Raw genomic sequence first — 18,667 nt, 5'->3', positions numbered from 1 at the left:
TGGTGCTGTATGCAGTGTAACATTGGATGCTGAGGGCTGGAACACCCAAGCCAGCACTGTCCGAAAGAGTGATTTCCAGACTGACGATTCCTGCATAGTTTCAGCTGTGGCTTCATCCAGCCAGTAGGAAAGCGACCAAAGGAAAGTGACCACAACACTAACAAATCCCACTGACACCAACAATGGGCAAACTACACCTTTTCACCCTAAATGGGCTACTATATCTTTCAGAGGCACCAACAGTGGGGCACTATTCCTTCCTCTGACACCAACAATGGCGCACCATTCTTCTCAATGACAATGATGATAGAGCAGAAGTTCATAAACATTGATAATGGGGAATTATTCCACTCACTGATGCCAACAATGGCATTTTCTTCTACTGACACCAGTGAATGGTCACCATTCTTCCCAAAAAAACAAATATAAGGCACATTTTCCCCAGGACATTATTTCTTTCAATTACACCAGCGATGTGCTACTATTTCTCTTATTAACCCCAAGGATGGGGTACCATTCTTCCCATTGACACAAGGGTGGGGCACTATTCCTCCCACTGACACCAGCAATAGGCCCCTATTTCACTGACCCAGACAATAGGTCACCATTTTTCCCACTGACACCACCCAAAAAGCACTATTCCTCCCACTGGCATCAATAATGTGGCACTATGCCTCCCAATGACACCAAGAATGGGGCATTCTTCCTCCCACTGGCACCAAAAATGGGGCACCAATCCTCTGACTGATACCAGCAATGGGGCACCTTTCCTCTTACTAACACCAATAATAATGCACTATTTTCTATTCACGCTAGCTACAGTTTGCCCCCCCAACAGTATGATGGAAAGTATACTGGACCCCCTTTTTAAGAATTAAAAACAGGCCCTTTTTAAAACAGTATGAGGACATTTGGGCAAGAGCGATCATATGATAAAGAAATCTATTAATACAGTTTGTCCTAAGGAAATCCAGAAGGGACACCTCATCTTATGCGGGGACCTCAAAGCAAAGCACCACTGGTTCCTTTTATGGACACCTCCAAGAATGGTCACTCATCTAGAACTGGATTAAACACCATCTTCTTCACAAAAGATCTTTACGATCCCTGGAGATGTCTCCATTCTACAGAAAGGGTCTATACAATTTTCTCGCACGTTCACAAATCTTATTCTAGATAGATTCTAGATAGATTATTTCATCACAGACTAATCTCTACTCCAAAAAATTGTAAATGCAAGTATTCATAACATAACATGGTCTGATCATGCGCCAATCACAACTGAAATCAAACCTAATCATCCTAGCGCCAATACAGTAATCCCCCGCCCCATCGCGGTTCAGTTTTTGCGGTCCCGGAATATTGCGTTTTTTTTTGTAATGTTATTTTACTATATAAATCATTAAAAATGAAATATTTTTGTGTTTTCCATAGCTCTTGCTATGTCTCTCAGTATCTTTTATGTGTTTAAATGAGTTTCTATTGTTTTAAAGTGTGTGTTTAAAGACCTTAAAATGCTTTTACACGTACAGTGACAGTAAAAAAAACATGCCTACAATGCATTTTAATAGGGTTTTTCTATTTCGCGGATTTTCACTTTTCACGGCTGGGTCCGGAACGTAACCCCCGCAATGGAGGGGAGTTTACTGTAATACCCTATGGAAAACAACATCTTTATCCTTTCTGAAGATAGATATTTGCCTGTGCTGTCTTTCTCTTTGACAGCAGAGGGAGACATACCAATGTACTATACATTATTGTTCCATAGCGCATGGAGCATTGTTAAGCACTAACAAAAAATAAAATAAAATGATTTATGTAATACATTCCCCTCCGTTCTACTGTAGTGTTATCTTTAGATAAAGTCTGGGTACTTTATTTTAGATTTGTTTGGTATCTCTGCAGTCAGAACAAATAGAAATAGAGCTGTATCTAAGCAGCACAAAATATTTCATTTTTTTTTCAGTAGTTACCTGATTTACAAAATGAACCAAATATTTTTTTGATTGTATGTTCCCAAATGAAATGCAAATCTATCATAGATCCTCATAAAACTTTTTTTTTTTTTGTTACAACAATTGTTACCAATTTAATCTGTACACTACAAAATTGTAAAATTAACTGCGTACACAAAGGTATGAAAGAGCCCCAGTCACAGAGGGGTTAAACAAACCATTTGCAATATATTCTTGTTCGGAAATCTAAAGGCGATTGTACAGAGATTAGACAATATCTGAAATGTGTGTAGCCAGCCAGTTTCATTGTCAATCTTCAGCGGCTTTGAGGCTGTAGAAAGATAGAGGTGTTTGCTTTTTTAGATGCCAAGTTTTTCTGGCCGCTGTCTTGGTAATGAAAACAGAAGCTATTCATTTTGGGTCTTATGTATAAAAAAATGTACTAATCGTACATTTTCTTCTTTTCAATAGCAACCAATTGGTTTCTATCATTTTTACAAACCAGGTTTAAAAGTAAAATGAATGAAGCTGATCGGTTACTCGAAGTAACAGAAGATTTTTTTTTCATTTCCAAATATTTCATGCCAGTTTAGAACCTCCATCATATTTTTATTGCTGTTTGTAGCCTCATTTGCTAGATTTTGCTTCACTTTCTGTCCTGTTTACAGTGTTGCCACTAGAGCAGGAAGAAGGGTGAACTCTCCAATGGGGACACAAACAGTAATAAAAAGTTGGTAATGATTCTAACCTTCTTTCAAGCTCTTTATCCCTCTTATGGGCATGTCAGATGGGTGATCTATTGGCAGATCCATATTTTTTTAAGCAATTTCTTGGCTAAATCATATGGAATCTCTAACTTACTCGTTTTACAGTGACTTGTAGCTCAGCAATGGAGTTTGTTCAGCATTTCATGTCAAGCTCACCACCGACAGTCAACATATAACTCTACGGCAGTGATGGCAAACCTTGGCACTCCAGATGTTTTCAAACTATATTTCCCATGATGCTCAACTACATTGCACAGTGCATGAGCATCATGGGAAATGTAGTTCCAATACATCTGGGGTGCCAAGGTTAGCCATCACTGCTCTAGGGCTTAGATACACACTGCTGATGGGGAGCAATTTGTATCAGAGCATGCCAACCCAATCATGCAGCACTAGTATGCAGCACTAGTTTAACAAATTTAACCAGTAGCTGCAAAAGAATTGCTTCTTAGAGACAAATTGTAAGCAACTATAGCCAATAAATCAATAGATACAAATTACTGTTTATCATTGGCATTGGCATCACCCATCTGTCCTCACCCTTGGTCCCTATGCACACAGGACATCCAGGGAAGGAAAAAGCAGGATTAAAAATGCGCCCAAACGTGCATCAAGCGCTTGGACGTTCATTCATTCCATTGGCCAAAATATTCATTTATTGTGGTCATTGGAAGGAATGAATGCCCAAGCGCTAAACGAATCTAGCGCTAAGTGTGTTTTTTTTTCCATCTCTAAATATCCCTGAATAAACGCCTGTAAATACATAGTTACATAGTTACATAGTTACATAGTTAGTGAGGCTGAAAAAAGACACAAGTCCATCCAGTTCAACCTATGATGTGTGTGTGTGTTTGCTTTTAACCGTACATTGTATACCCCTGTATGTTGTGGTCTTTAAGGTGTCCATCCAATAGTTTTTTGAAACTATCAAGGCTCCCCGCTGATACGACTGCTTGCGGAAGAGAATTCCACATCCTTACCGCTCTTACAGTGAAGAACCCCTTACGCACTTTAAGGTTAAACCGCCTTTCCTCAAGTTTTAGTGAGTGGCCACGTGTCTTATTGTATTCCCTTACTCTGAATAGTTTGTTCCTTATGCTAGGGTCGCCAGTACAGTATTTGTACATTGATATCATATCCCCCCTCAATCGTCTCTTCTCCAGAGAGAATAAGTTCAGTGCTTGTAGTCTTTCCTCATAGCTGATGTCCTCCATTCCCCTAATTATTTTTGTTGCCCTTCTCTGGACTTTCTCCAGTTCCAGCACATCTTTCCTGAGGACCGGTGCCCAGAACTGGACAGCATACTCCAGATGTGGCCGGACCAGAGTTTTGTAGAGTGGAAGAATAATCTCTTTATTTCTGGAGTGAATCCCCTTTTTTATACAACCCAGTATTCTGTTGGCTTTGCTTGCAGCGGCTTGGCATTGCATGCCACTGCCAAGCCTGTTGTCTACCAGTACCCCCAGGTCCCTTTCCATCCTAGACTCACCCAGAGGTTCCCCCCCAAGTGAGTAGCTTGCTTTCTGGTTACTGGCCCCCAAGTGCATTACTTTACATTTTTCTACATTAAATCTCATCTGCCATGTAGTTGCCCACCCCGTTATTTTGTTCAGGTCTGCTTGCAAGATTTCCACATCCTGCATAGAAGATATTGGCATGCCTAATTTAGTATCATCTGCAAATACTGAGATTGTACTAGATATCCCCTCCTCTAGATCATTTATGAATAAATTAAACAGGATTGGTCCCAGGACAGAACCCTGGGGGACCCCACTTTCCACACCCGCCCAATCAGAGTACTCCCCATTAATCACCACCCTCTGGACTCTCCCCTGGAGCCAGTTCTCTATCCAGGTACTCACCTTATAATCCATACCTACCTTCCTAAGTTTGTACAGTAAGCGTTTGTGGGGAACGGTGTATATACCTATGTGTGTATGGACACATAGGGGGTTGATTTACTAAAGGCAAAAAGACGGGGCATTTTACAAAGTGCAGTTGCACTCTGCAAATGCAATTGCTCCAGAGCTTAGTAAATGAGGGAGAGCTCTGCTGACTCCCATCATCCAATCATGATCAAGCAAAAATGCTTTTTTTTTTTTATATATGATTGGGTATTCTTTGCGAAGTGAAGCCTTACCTCGTTTACAAAGATCTGGACCAACTGCACTTTGCAAAATGCACAGTCTATTTGCCTTTAGTAAATCAACCCTATAGAGCAGGGATCCTCAAATGACGGCCCTCCAGCTGTTGCGGAAACTACACAACCCATGAGGCATTGGAAAACTCTGGCATTCACAGACATGACTAAGCATGATGGGAATTGTAGTTCCTGAACAACTGGAGGGCCATAAAAGTGGCATTTAAATGCCCTATGTGAATGAGAGTGTCATCACCTGCAGGAAGTGAGGAAAATCTGGTCAGTTGGGCCACAGGGATTGAAGTTCAAAACTTCCCCCTTTATCTAAAACCATTATGTATTGGATGGTATTCCACTTTAATATAGTTCACCCTGGAACATGGGACTTGCACGGATTTGCTTGGTATGGTCTGGAATATCTGCAGCTGGCAATAGTCTGTAATGTATTTAATGTCTGCGGCACAGCTATGATTTATTTTTTAGAGATTAAGGAGTTAACCTCTCAGTTTCAAGGTCTTTGTCAGCAATGCTCACACCTATATCATGCCCATGTCTACTGTCCCACACCTTCCTCTTTCAGCATGTCTCCTACCCCACCCAATATTTTCTCTTTCATTGTGAGAAAGTCTGTGAGATAAAGCGGTGAATCAGAGGCATCATCGGCAATGTACATAGTTTGGCATGCTGCCACCGTACCATCTGTTTATGAGTAGAATTCTCAGAATATAATTTATTTTGTCATTTGTGACTAATCATTTTGGCTGAGATTTTACTATTTGCTGTGCATTCAGCTCATTTTCAGCGTGCATTTATAGACAATTTAGCCAAAGGGAGTGGTGTCATCCATTGCATCCTGATGATCTGGTTTATTCACAGGGCTAATCCTACCTTGCGGGAATTTAAGACTTTCAGGTTGGGTGAGGCACTTCTTTAGGGTGCAGAGAAATTTTTCTTATGCGACCTTCGGCACCCTAACACCAATGCCTCATGGAAGATTGGAATAAAGGCTATGAGTTCTATGACCTCTTTCCTAAAAGTGCTACAAAGGCCTACATTTAAAAGGATAGAAGATTTTCTTTTAGACAGAAAGTCAGACAACTTCAGGTTTGCTATAAGGAGGAGTGATGTCATAGTGACATCACTTCCACCTTCATACCTAGATTAGAATAGGATTATTTTAGGTGTAGAGAGAATAATATAATTGGCTTGCAATTTTTTTCTGTGTTGGTGGATTCCAGTGTGGAAAAAAGAAGTGGCAACCATTTATCCTTTAATTGATAGATGGGTTTAGCTCCACTTCAAGACTGAATATATTCACATTCTTGCATGGGCCTAACTATGACATTGGCTTTTTTTACCAGCAATTCAATGCTCAAGATAGTCATCTAGCTGATTGTCAGCTGAAAACAATATCCTTTTTTATTTTTTTTGTATTCTATTTTTATTTAGTGGCAGGTATCAGTAACCTCTACTCCCAAGTGCTGACAGCGTTTTGGCACCTGCTGCTAAAACTTCAAAATGTGTTTAAAAAAATGTGCTTACAGGTTATGTGCCACCTCTCACTGCAGATTACTAGGAAAAAATAGTTGGCTTATCAACGCTTAAAGCAAACCTGTAAAAATGAAATAAAAAGTAAACTGCCACTTACGCTACATTGTATATGTCTTTGCTTTATGTTCTGTTTCAAAGGTCAATCTATGCAATGACATACTTCCTTAGAACCAGTCTGTGCGGACGTGCTGACATGGTGCAACCATTGGCAGCTTAAAGTGATATTAGAGTATTTTTTTTATGAGATATTAATAACAGAATTTACATGCTTTGCCTTTTTCTTCTCTTAATTTTTCTTCCATGAGCTTCATTCTCAAACAGTTCTCTAATCTCTAGTTGCACTGCCAGATTCCCATTATGTTGGTACCCTCTGTGCCTTTCCAAAGCCTAAGAGTCCTGCGTGGCACGAGTCTTCTCTATGTGCGTGCTCCCATTGTGTTATGTGGAGACATTCACAGTGCCAGACACAAAGGCAGTGCAAGAGGGGCACAGAGCCAAAGTCATGCCTCTCTTCCGCAGCCGTGATTGACAACTCTGGAGCAATTGTCAGTCACTTGTAGGCAGGTGCAGTTTGTCCTCCATTCTGTAGGAGGGGAGAACAGGAGATACCAAATATAAAGATACACAAAATGTAGTGATGCTGAATTACCAGTGGGTGTCAGTTTACTTTAGAGCATGGGTGTCCAACCTTTTGGCTTCTCTGGGCCACATTGAGTGTAAAGAAATTTTCTCGGGCCGCATATAAAATATATACTATAGTTAAGGTATTTAAGTAATAAAACTCCGCCGCGCCCTTCCCTCACTGTTGCGCCCCCCCCCCAGCACTAATTCAACACAACTAGAGGATGATCCCTTTTGAGGCAGCCTCTGCCTACAGTTAGCTGGAAGCCGCTGTGGCCGTGCCCCCAACCCGCCTTCCTTCCTCCCCAGCAAAAAAAAAATTGTCAGGGGGCAGTGGGCCGCATTGCCTGTGGTTCCGGGCTGCATGTGGCCCCCGGGCCGCAGGTTGGACATGCCTGCTTTAGAGCATCAATAACATAATGCAGTTCAATGTTACAAAAGAAAAATACATCATAGGTGAGACACAACACTCCACTTCCTTCCAGTGCTCCAAAGGAGTCCTAAATCAAGGAAAGCTCTAATATTCTAATAGCAACCAGCTATTAATGGCTCTGGTCCATTCCTTCTTATGTCTCAGTATTGGTCTGTGATGCTGCCCATTACTGGTGAAATGTGAGGCAGAGATAGCATGAGGGTGCAAACCAGAGCTAAACATTATAGAAATTTAAAACTATAGTCGGGACAGTTGGAATTGCTTACGACCTGACTAGCTCATTAATGGATGCTCAGACGCCATAGGGCCTGGCGTACACCCTATGTTATCGTGACCTGCGTGGTTTTACTGGCTTGTCCTAGACACCCAGCTCCTTTCTTAATATGTTTGTAGCTAATTATGTTCATATTCTGTAGATGTAATTTATATGGCTTTCCTGGCTTGTCTTTGACCCATACTGCCTTTTTTCACTTTGTTTATTGCCATTGTGTTCAAGTTCCTATTTTTTGGTGTTTAAGCACTGTACGTTGATATTGTCTGCTTACTGTGTCAATGTTTTTCTGCTGTTTCTGACTTCCTAAATAAAATATTTGAAAAAAAAAAACATTATAGAAACTGGTTGGAATTTAAATCCTAAAGGTCCCTGAGTTTGGAAACTGTCAAAGTATTCTACAATGCAATAAGTGCAGAAAAGAAACCATTATAGAAACTGGTTGGAATTTAAATCCTAAAGGTCCCAGAGTTTGGGAACTGCCAAAGTATTCTACAATGCAATGAGTGTCAGTTAGAAACAAGAATATATTAAAGAGACCTTGTCACCAGACCATTAATTTAACCACTTAAGCCCCGAAGATTTTACCCCCTTCCTGACCAGGGGGTATTTTGCGATTCGGCACTGCGTGACTTTAACGGACAATTGCGCGGTTGTGCGACGCTGTACCTAAACAAATTTGACGTCCTTTTTTTCCCACAAACAGAGCTTTCTTTTGGTGGTATTTGATCACCTGTGCGGTTTTTTGATCATGCGCTATAAACAAAAAAAGAGCGTCAATTTTGCAAAAATAACAATATTTTTCACATTTTTTTAAATTAAATTCCCAAAAAAAATGTAAAAATCAAAATTTTTTAACATTTTAGGTCAATTTTTTTTTACCATATGTTTGGTAAAAAAAAATCACAAAAAGCCTATTTTGATTGGTTTGCGCAAAAGTTATTGCGTTTACTAACAAAGAGAAAGATTTTTGTCATTTTTGTTGTTTTTTTTTTACGCGTAATGGCAGCGATTTGCGATTTTTTTTGCGGGACTGCGACATTGGGGCGGACAGATCGGACCCTTGACTGACATTTTTGACACTTTTGGGGTTACCAGGGACATTACTACAGTAATCAGTGCTATACATATGCACTGTTACTGTAAAAATGACACTGGCAGGGAAGGGGTTAACTTTACTAGTGAAGGAGTTAACTGTATTGGAGAGGGAGGGGTTAAGTGTGTCCTAGGGGCGTGATTATAACTGTGATTGGCTGTGGCTTGATGTGTAAGAACAGTGATCAACGGTCCTACATAGTAGAACCGTTTGATCACCATTCTTACACAGGGGAGACTGACAGGCGGCTTTGTTTACATTAGCCGCCTGCCTTTCTCCCGCTGTCACGGGACATCGGGTCCGTCGGGCACACGCGCGGGGGAGTCCGCCGGGCAAAGCGACGTAGCCCTACATCGCTTTGCATGTGAGGGGCTGACTGCCGACGTAAATAGTCGTGCGGCAGTCGGCAAGTGGTTAAAAACAAAATCTTCCCATACACATATATGTGTAGCCCTCTTTTTTTTTGGGGGGGGGTGAGAAATGGCCCTCCCAAAACAAGATATTGTGCTAAACCTGCAGAAAAATAAGAGAACCAGAACCTTCACTAAGTGGAATAGCGGCTTTGATAATCAAGTTGGCAGTGCCCCCACCCAGGACACAGCCGCTATGAACTGAGAAGATTCCCTTCATGGGAAATGAATCAGTAATCTAAAAAAGTAATTGGGAGCAGATTACTTTACTTTCCGGTCAATACTAGGTACCCACCCCCCCCCCCCCAAAAAAAAAATAAACTGCCAAAAAGCAGAGGGGGGGGGGCAAACAAGCAGAACTTCCCCTTTTGGGTGAAGTTCCACTTTATCTTCAAAGTCATGGACCTGGAACAATTATGCAGATGAAGCAAGTCAAAGTAAAGTCAGAAATCCTTGTCTGTATGATTGCATAACTGCTCCAGGTCAATAATCCAAAAATTGAAGTAAGAGAGTCAGCAGGAGGGCCAGGCAACAATTTGAGGAGAGGTAATACCTTGGGGTCACAATATAAAAATGCCACAACTCACCTATTGCTATTAAATCTATAGGTGTCGAGCACGTTTTTATTAACACTGTTTTACAATTATATTTTCACTCATTTGCTGCAGGTATAGGTAGTAAATGAGAGCTATGTTTTAATATGCTGTCCTTATTATTTGTTACAGAGAAGAGGAGGAAGAAGAAGAAGGTAATTGCATTTTTTTTTTTAATTTGTGTCAAATTTTACCTTACAGGGATTGTAAAGTCAGAAGGTTTTATTATCTTAATGCATTCTATCAGCCTCCCCCCAATACTTACCTGAGCCCCCTCTATATCAAGCGATGTCCACGAATGCTTCAGCCGTCCAGGACTCTCTCCCCTGATTGGCTGAGACACAGCATCAGCGCCATTGGCTCCCACTGCCGTCAATCAAACTCAGTTAGCCAATCAGAAGAGAGAGGGGGCGGGGCCTAACGACAGCCTTGTGTCTGAATGGATACATGGAGCTGCAGCTCAGCTCGGGTGCCCACATAGCAAGCTGCTTACTGTGGGGGCATTTAACAGAAGGGAAGGGCCAGGAGCTCCAGCCAGGGACACGAGTGGTTTTGCAGTTTTGTGGTTTTGCACAGAGCAGCCCCGATCCTCCTCTTCTCTGTCCCTCAGCGGTGCTCTTGGCACCTCCCCATTGCCAAGTGCCTCCATAGCAAGCCGCTTACTGTGGCATGTGACACAGAGAGCGGGGCACTAATTATCTTTTTATTCTACATTTCTGCATTCAGAAAATATATCATATTTAACAGCCAAAAATACAGATTTTAGCATGTATTTGAAAAATGAAAATATATTTAATATAATTCTTGTATTACAGCTTTCCAGTTTTTACATGAGAGGACTGTGTGTTTTTTTCAGGCTTTTTTCCTTCATTTTTCACAGATTTTTTCATCGCTTCCTCTCCTATAAGAATGCCATAGAAGAAAAATGACTTGCTTTTTTTGAATGTCACCAAATAACAACATTATTTATGAAAACATCCCTATTTTTAATTCCCACCCCAATTTGAGCCAATACTATACTGATTTGGCTGACTAGTCAACAAAGATATAACCATGTATTGTTGTTTTGGTGTGTATATGTATATGTATATGTATATATATATATATATATATATATATATATATATATATATATTATAAATATATCTACACAGTGCCTTGCGAAAGTATTCGGCCCCCTTGAACTTTTCGACCTTTTGCCACATTTCAGGCTTCAAACATAAAAATATAAAACTGTAATTTTTTGTGAAGAATCAACAACAAGTGGGACACAATCATGATGTGGAACGAAATTTATTTATTTCAAACTTTTTTAACAAATAAAAAACTGAAAAATTGGGCGTGCAAAATTATTCAGCCCCCTTAAGTTAATATTTTGTTGCGCCACCTTTTGCTGCGATTACAGCTGTAAGTCGCTTGGGGTATGTCTCTATCAGTTTTGCACATCGAGAGACTGAAATTTTTGCCCATTCCTCCTTGCAAAACAGCTCGAGCTCAGTGAGGTTGGATGGAGAGCGTTTGTGAACAGCAGTTTTCAGTTCTTTCCACAGATTCTCGATTGGATTCAGGTCTGGACTTTGACTTGGCCATTCTAACACCTGGATATGTTTATTTGTGAACCATTCCATTGTAGATTTTTCTTTATGTTTTGGATCATTGTCTTGTTGGAAGACAAATCTCCGTCCCAGTCTCAGGTCTTTTGCAGACTCCATCCATCTTCCCATCAATTTTAACCATCTTCCCTGTCCCTGCTGAAGAAAAGCAGGCCCAAACCATGATGCTGCCACCACCATGGTTGACAGTGGGGATGGTGTGTTCAGGGTGATGAGCTGTGTTGCTTTTACGCCAAACATAACGTTTTGCATTGTTGCCAAAAAGTTTGATTTTGGTTTCATCTGACCAGAGCACCTTCTTCCACATGTTTGGTGTGTCTCCCAGGTGGCTTGTGGCAAACTTTAAACAACACTTTTTATGGATATCTTTAAGAAATAGCTTTCTTCTTGCCACTCTTCCATAAAGGCCAGATTTGTGCAGTATACGACTGATTGTTGTTGTCCTATGGACAGAGTCTCCCACCTCAGCTGTAGATCTCTGCAGTTCATCCAGAGTGATCATGGGCCTCTTGGCTGCATCTCTGATCAGTCTTCTCCTTGTATGAGCTGAAAGTTTAGAGGGACGGCCAGGTCTTCGTAGATTTGCAGTGGTCTGATACTCCTTCCATTTCAATATTATCGCTTGCACAGTGCTCCTTAGGATGTTTAAAGCTTGGGAAATCTTTTTGTATCCAAATCCGGCTTTAAACTTCTCCACAACAGCATCTCGGACCTGCCTGGTGTGTTCCTTTGTTCTTCATGATGCTCTCTGCGCTTTAAACGGACCTCTGAGACTATCACAGTGCAGGTGCATTTATACGGAGACTTGATTACACACAGGTGTATTCTATTTATCATCATTAGTCATTTAGGTCAACATTGGATCATTCAGAGATCCTCACTGAACTCCTGGAGAGAGTTTGCTGCACTGAAAGTAAAGGGGCTGAATAATTTTGCACGCCCAATTTTTCAGTTTTTTATTTGTTAGCAAAGTTTAAAATATCCAATAAATTTCGTTCCACTTCATGATTGTGTCCCACTTGTTGTTGATTCTTCCCAAAAATATACAGTTTTATATCTTTATGTTTGAAGCCTGAAATGTGGCAAAAGGTCGCAAAGTTCAAGGGGGCCGAATACTTTCGCAAGGCACTGTACATACACTATATTACCAAAAGTATTGGGATGCCTGCTTTTTCATACGCATGAACTTTAATGGCATCCCAGTCTTAGTCTGTAGGGTTCAATATTGAGTTGGCCAACCCCTTGCAGCTATAACAGCTTCAACTCTTCTGGAAAGGCTGTCCACAGGGTTTAGGAGTGTGTATTTGGGAAATTTTGACCATTCTTCCAGCAGCACATTTGTGAGGTCAGGCACTGATGTTGGATGAGAAGGCCTGGCTCTCAGTCTCCGCTCTAATTCATCCCAAAAAACCAGTCAAGTTCCTCCACCCCAAACTCTCTTATCCATGTTTTTATGGACCTGGCTTTGTGCACTGGTCCAAATCATTTGCTGGAGGGGGGGGGGGGGATATGGTGTGGGGTTGTTTTTCAGGGGTTGGGCTTGGCCCCTTAGTTCCAATGAAGGGAAATCTTAAGACTTCAGCATACCAAGACAATTTGGACAATTTCATGCTCCCAACTTTGTGGTAATAGTTTGGAAATGACCCCTTCCTGTTTCAAGATGACTGCGCACAAGTGCACAAAGCAAGGGCCATAAAGACATGGATGAGCAAGTTTAGGGGGGAGGAATGTGACTGACCTGCACAGAGTCCTGACCTCAACCCAAAAGAAATAGCTGCTCCACCTTTTACAATACGAAATTAAAAAATACCATACTGTGCATTTATAGTTCTTCAAATTATTGTCCACACTATTTTCATCTTTAGGTGATTGTGATCATAATATCTACATTTCTTAATTAAATTTCATATTTAATATTGATATGTATGTCTAGATAAACTACTCAGGTATTCATACACAGTTCGCTATGTTTCACTGTAATGATACAGTTGTGCTAGTACAAATCATATAAAAAAAAAATAAAAAAATAATAAACAATTAACCATAAATAATGTCAATGATAAAGTCTCTCCTGCTTAAAGTTGAAGTAAAGGCAAAACATTTTTCATTTTGGAAAAGAGTAAGGAAGGGTTATAACCTCTGTCAGGTTTTTGCCATCTGTGTCCCAAAGCAAAAACAGAAAGTAAGAGGAGATCCATCCAAATTCAGGGAATCCCTAGTTGTCACTGGGTCACCAGAACTAGTGTCCCTATTGGAAGATTTCACCTTTATTTCTGTTCTTGTGACAAACCAAAAATGTGTGATTTTTTTTTTTCACTCTTGGTGATAATGATAAACAGGACAAATAGAGAGGGTGAGTCTTTCTAATGGCAGCACAGACAGCAATAAAAACCTGACCGATGTTCTAATTCTTCTTCATTTAGTCAAAAACAAAAACAAAGAAAGAATTGCCTTTAAAGGAGAAGTTTGGGGGGATATACAGTATATAAACAAAAAACAAAAAAATAAATAAAACCTTCATACTCACCTCTATTCTGATCGATCAGCTCTCAGTCTGCTTAGAGTGGAGTACAGAGAGGAGGGGGGACAGTTGCAGCTGACTTTGAGCCAGCTGTCAATAAGGCAGCTGGGTGAATCCTGACATTATGGTCGGGATCCTTCCAGAGCGCCTGGAGCTGCTCTGTGACGTTAGCCAACAGCAGACGTTAGCCTGCTGTCAGCTGATTCTGGGTCACAGGAGAGCACAAGAAAGTGCACTCCTGTGGTCCACAAGAGAAGTATGACCAAAAATGCTTTGACCATACTCCTTTTTTAACCTATAAATTAATTTATGGTATTCATTGTCTGTCTGGATTATTATTTGCAGCAAAAGAGGAAGAAATAGAGGAAGAAGAGGTAACAGAAAAAGGTTAGTTTAAAGCCATTTTTATCGAAACTGCATTTTTATAACATTATATTAGCTATATGTACAACTTGGTGAACTGTTATGTAAATTATTTCTGGATCTAAGGGCTTTTCCACATCATATGCATGGCGCACCTGAAAATACATATACATTAAATTTGAACTGCAGGCAGATGTAAAAGCACCAACTATTGTGGTTATATATTCCTGAAAAGTAATTGAATATATTTTTGAATGCTTGTAGTGTAGATACTTACATTTGAAATTGCAATCCCCTGTTTAGTAGCATTCAGACTGGAAAAGGGAAAAAGCCATACCAGGAGAAAATCAGATATGCTGTATAGAGAGTGCATGTGTAATGAGCAGAGGGATGAGCTCAGCAGTCTGCTGCTTGCTGACCTTCGTTGTCCAATCACAGGCAGGGCTACATGGAGTTGTCCTAGCTAGAAACTGTAGCCTCAAGTGTACAACCCCTGGAAAAAAGTATGGAACCACCACTCCTGGACTGGAAGATTTCCCCCTTAATGACCAGGCCATATTTTGCGATTCGGCACTGCGTTATTTTAACGAACAATTGCACGGTCGTGCAATGCTGTACCCAAATTAAATTGATGTCTTTTTTTCCCACAAATAGAGCTTTCTTTTGGTGGTATTTAATCACCTGTGCGATTTTTATTTTTTTTGTGCTATAAACAAAAAAAGAGCGACAGTTCTGAAAAAAAAAACAATATTTTTCACATTCTCAAAAAAAAAAAAAATGTCAAATCAAAATTTTTTAACATTTTAGGCCAATTTGTTTTCTGCTACATATTTTTGGTAAAAAAAAATCGCAATAAGCGTATCTTTATTAGTTTGCGCAAATGTTATCGCGTCTACTAACTATGGGAAAGATTTATGTAATTTATTTATTTATTTTTACTAGTAATGGTGGCGATCTGCGATTTTTAGCAGAACTGCAACATTGCGGCGGACAGATCGGACCCCTAACTGACATTTTTGACACTTTTGGGAGGACCAGTGACATTACTACAGTAATCAGTGCTATAAATATGCACTGTTACTGTTATAATGACACTGGCAGGGAAGGGGTTAACATTGTGGGTGATCAAGGGGTTAAATGTGAGCCTAGGGGAGTGATTCTAACTGTGGGGGGGGGCGTGGCTTGTGAAATTATCATAGAGACCTGTGTTCCTATATAGAAGGATCACAGGGGCTCTGTGATCATTCCAGGGAGAAGAACGGTCAGCTGTGTTTACAACAGCTGACCGTTCTTCTCTCTCAGCGGGGAACGATTGTGGGTGTCAGGCGGCAATCGAAGCCGCTTGCCCTGTGCATCGGCTTCCCCGCTGCCGAGTGGGGGCGGGAGCGTGCCGGCGGGGGAGTGCGCTCGCCCCCTCGCTGCAGGCGCGCGACCGACGTAGGGGTACGTCGGTTTGCGCAGGGGGGACGCACTGCCACAGTAAAAAGGCGGCGGCCGGTCGGGAAGGGGTTAAATTGTGTAGAAAAAAAATTATTACAGACATACATCAAAACTATTTTCATTACACATTCATACCTTCTGACTTTAAGAAACACTGGAAAAAAAAAAGAAAGAAAACTGTAGTCAATTGCAACTGTATTTGCAGATTAAGCAGAGAAGAAAAAATATGGAATCACCCAATTCTGGGGGAAATATTATGAAATCACCATGTACTTTGCAGTTCAAAAACAAACATCTGCATCAGAATACATCTGATAATTAGTCTGCAGTTAAAAAAGTGCCTGCACACTAGGGATCGACCGATATCAGTTTTTCGTTGCCGATACCGATATTTTGGCCATATCGGTATCGGCTGATATGGGCCAATATTTTAAACATTTAAAGTTTTGCAAAATAAACACAATTTTACATTTGACATGGCAATGAGTAAGCGACATCTCTAAGTCGTGAAACGCGTCTGCCTTTGTGTCCTGCATTCACAGTGTGTTGTTCCAGTTGCCTATTGTTTGATGTGGAATAAATTTACTCCAATTTTTGATTTACATCGGAGTGCGGTCATCTCTTTTTGCTTCATACGATTTTGGATTGACGGATCCGACCAGCACCCGATACCCAGCCCACCTGGAGCGGTCTTTCCTATTTGGATTTCATCTAACCCTTTGGTGGGTGGCTGGCTGGCTGGCACCCTGTGGTGGGTGGCTGACTGGCTAGCACCCTGTGGTGGGTGGCTAACTGGCTGGCACCCTGTGGTGGGTGGCTGGCTGGCACCCTTTGGTGGGTGGCTGGCTGGCATCCTTTGGTGGGTGGCTGGCTGGCAGGAACCCTTTAATGGGTGGCTGGCTGGCACCCTGTGGGGGGTGGCTGGCTGGCTGGCTGGCACCCTTTGGTGGGTGGCTGGCTGGCACCCTTTGGTGGGTACCTGGTACAGGCAGGGCCTGTGGCTGGCTGACTAGTACAGGCCTGTGGGTGTGTCAGTGGCTGGCTGGCACCGGGCAGCTGTGGGTGGGTGTAGGTATGGCGGCTTTGTTAAACACACTGTGTGCACTGTGCACTCACTGTCCCGAGACTCCCCGACTCCAGATGAGGCTGGAAGGCAGAAGCTGTCCCAGTGCACGGAGGTGCGTGGTGCAACATACGCAATGACGTCACGACAATATCGGCAATGCCGGTAACCTCCGGGACCGATTCCAATAATCGGTCGATCCCTACTGCACACCAGTGAGCTCTTGCACCAAACTGTTTGACATGAATTATGGCTCCATCACGAGAGATATCAGCTGAAACAAAGGACAAGATTAAAAAACTTCTTCAAGAAGGTAAATCATCACAAAATGTTGTGTAGCCTGGTCGCAAGGCTAGTATTGTTCAGACTGTTGTTCTGTTGTTAAAGTACTGACTTGTGAATTATGGAAGATGCAGTTCTGGGAGGAGCAAGGACCATGGACTGCCTGTATGATTGAACTCTTCTCCCAGGGAGCAGTGTGATTCGCAGGACTCGCTGGGAGTGTCTTTATAAAGGGGGGCGGGACCAACACTCGCTCTCCTGCCTCAAGGACAGTCGCCGAGGAGAGCGGGACGCTGTTGGAAAAGACTGTGGAATGCAGAGTTCGTCATATTGGGTGAGAGAAATCCAATCTAAAGTATATGCTGTACTTTTAGACTGAGCAAGGGCGGGTCTGCAGAGCAGTTATAGTTTAAGGTTATGTAAATGCTAACAGTCGCCACAGGACACTGTAGCTTCGGATAGTGCATGGCAGATCGGAAGGCCTTGCCCCTCTTTCCCAGTGCTAGATTGACTACTAACTGTGGAGTACAGAAATCTATTTCTTCCTTTCCTGTTTGAATTACAATTACAGGTTATTTCCGTGTGGATTACAGTTAATCAATCACCTTTGCTGTGGATTACAAATACTTTCTTTGGATTGGCTGAGGACACCCTTGCTGGCGAAGACTAGCGAGGCCTCGCTCATCCAGGAGACTCTTACAATCTGGTGTAAAGGAGTCCCTCTACAGGGTGCTTAATTCAATCACATCAGAACTGCTCAGAAGTTATTAATAGTTAGAGTTATTCTTTAATATTGTCAAATATTGATTTGTGGTCACTCTCGCATTACACTTAAGAAATAGTGTATTTACAAAATCTTAAGGTATCAATCCTCCAGTATATATTGTTTCTTTGATCCTGAGTGCTGGACCTTACTCAGTCACCAGTCGAGGATTCAGCATCCATTTTGCCATTAATGTTCTTGTGTTAACTGTTCTATTGACACTGTTTGTGTATCTTACTAAGCTCAAGTTAAAGAATAAGTAAATCTGATTCTTTATTGCAAACTCTGGTAGTGTCAAATCATTTATAATGACAGAACCTATAGTGTCAAGTGGGTTGGACACACTTAGCCACTCCCCAGGGGAGTTGCAAAAGCTGTTGGTTGTTCCCAGTCAGCTGGGACTAAAATCTGGACCAAGTACAAATCAAATGGAAAGGTTGTTAAAGCGGAGTTCCACCCAAAAGTGGAACTTCCGCTTTAGGGAGTCCTGACCCCCCGACATGCCACATTTGGCATGTCATTTTTTGGGGGGGGGAGCGGGTACCTAGTTTTGACAGGTACCCGCTCCCACTTCCGCTCGGAGCGCCGCGGCGCCCTGAGCGGAAGTTCTCCTCTCCCCCTCCCTCCCTGCAATCTTCTGGGACACGTCAGAGGTCCCAGAAGATTGCCGGCCAATCACGGCGCGCAGCGCGACTCGCGCATGCGCAGTGGGTACCCGGCTGTGAAGCCGCAAACTGTAACAGCCGGGTGCCCACAGCAGTGATGCCGGCGCCGAGGGAGAGGAT

The 18,667-nt window shown here is 41.9% G+C and overlaps 1 protein-coding gene across 1 annotated transcript in view; it reads left to right on the top strand.

Annotated features, from left to right (window-relative positions):
• TNNT2 (troponin T2, cardiac type) overlaps positions 1 to 18,667 on the top strand; it is a gene marked incomplete at its 5' end in the record, with an annotated part of 83,384 nt that overhangs the window by 472 nt on the left and 64,245 nt on the right. Inside the window, 2 exons of the mRNA XM_082246787.1 lie at positions 9,970 to 9,992; positions 14,317 to 14,358. Coding sequence (XP_082102913.1) covers positions 9,970 to 9,992; positions 14,317 to 14,358 — 65 coding nt within the window. The remainder of the gene's footprint in view (positions 1 to 9,969; positions 9,993 to 14,316; positions 14,359 to 18,667) is intronic.

The sequence above is a fragment of the Pelophylax lessonae genome (genome assembly GCF_965119305.1).
Source record: "Pelophylax lessonae genome assembly, chromosome: 2".
Lineage (NCBI taxonomy): Eukaryota > Metazoa > Chordata > Amphibia > Anura > Ranidae > Pelophylax > Pelophylax lessonae.
Note: the sequence above shows the minus strand (reverse complement) of the source record. Positions and strands in the feature narration are given on the sequence as shown.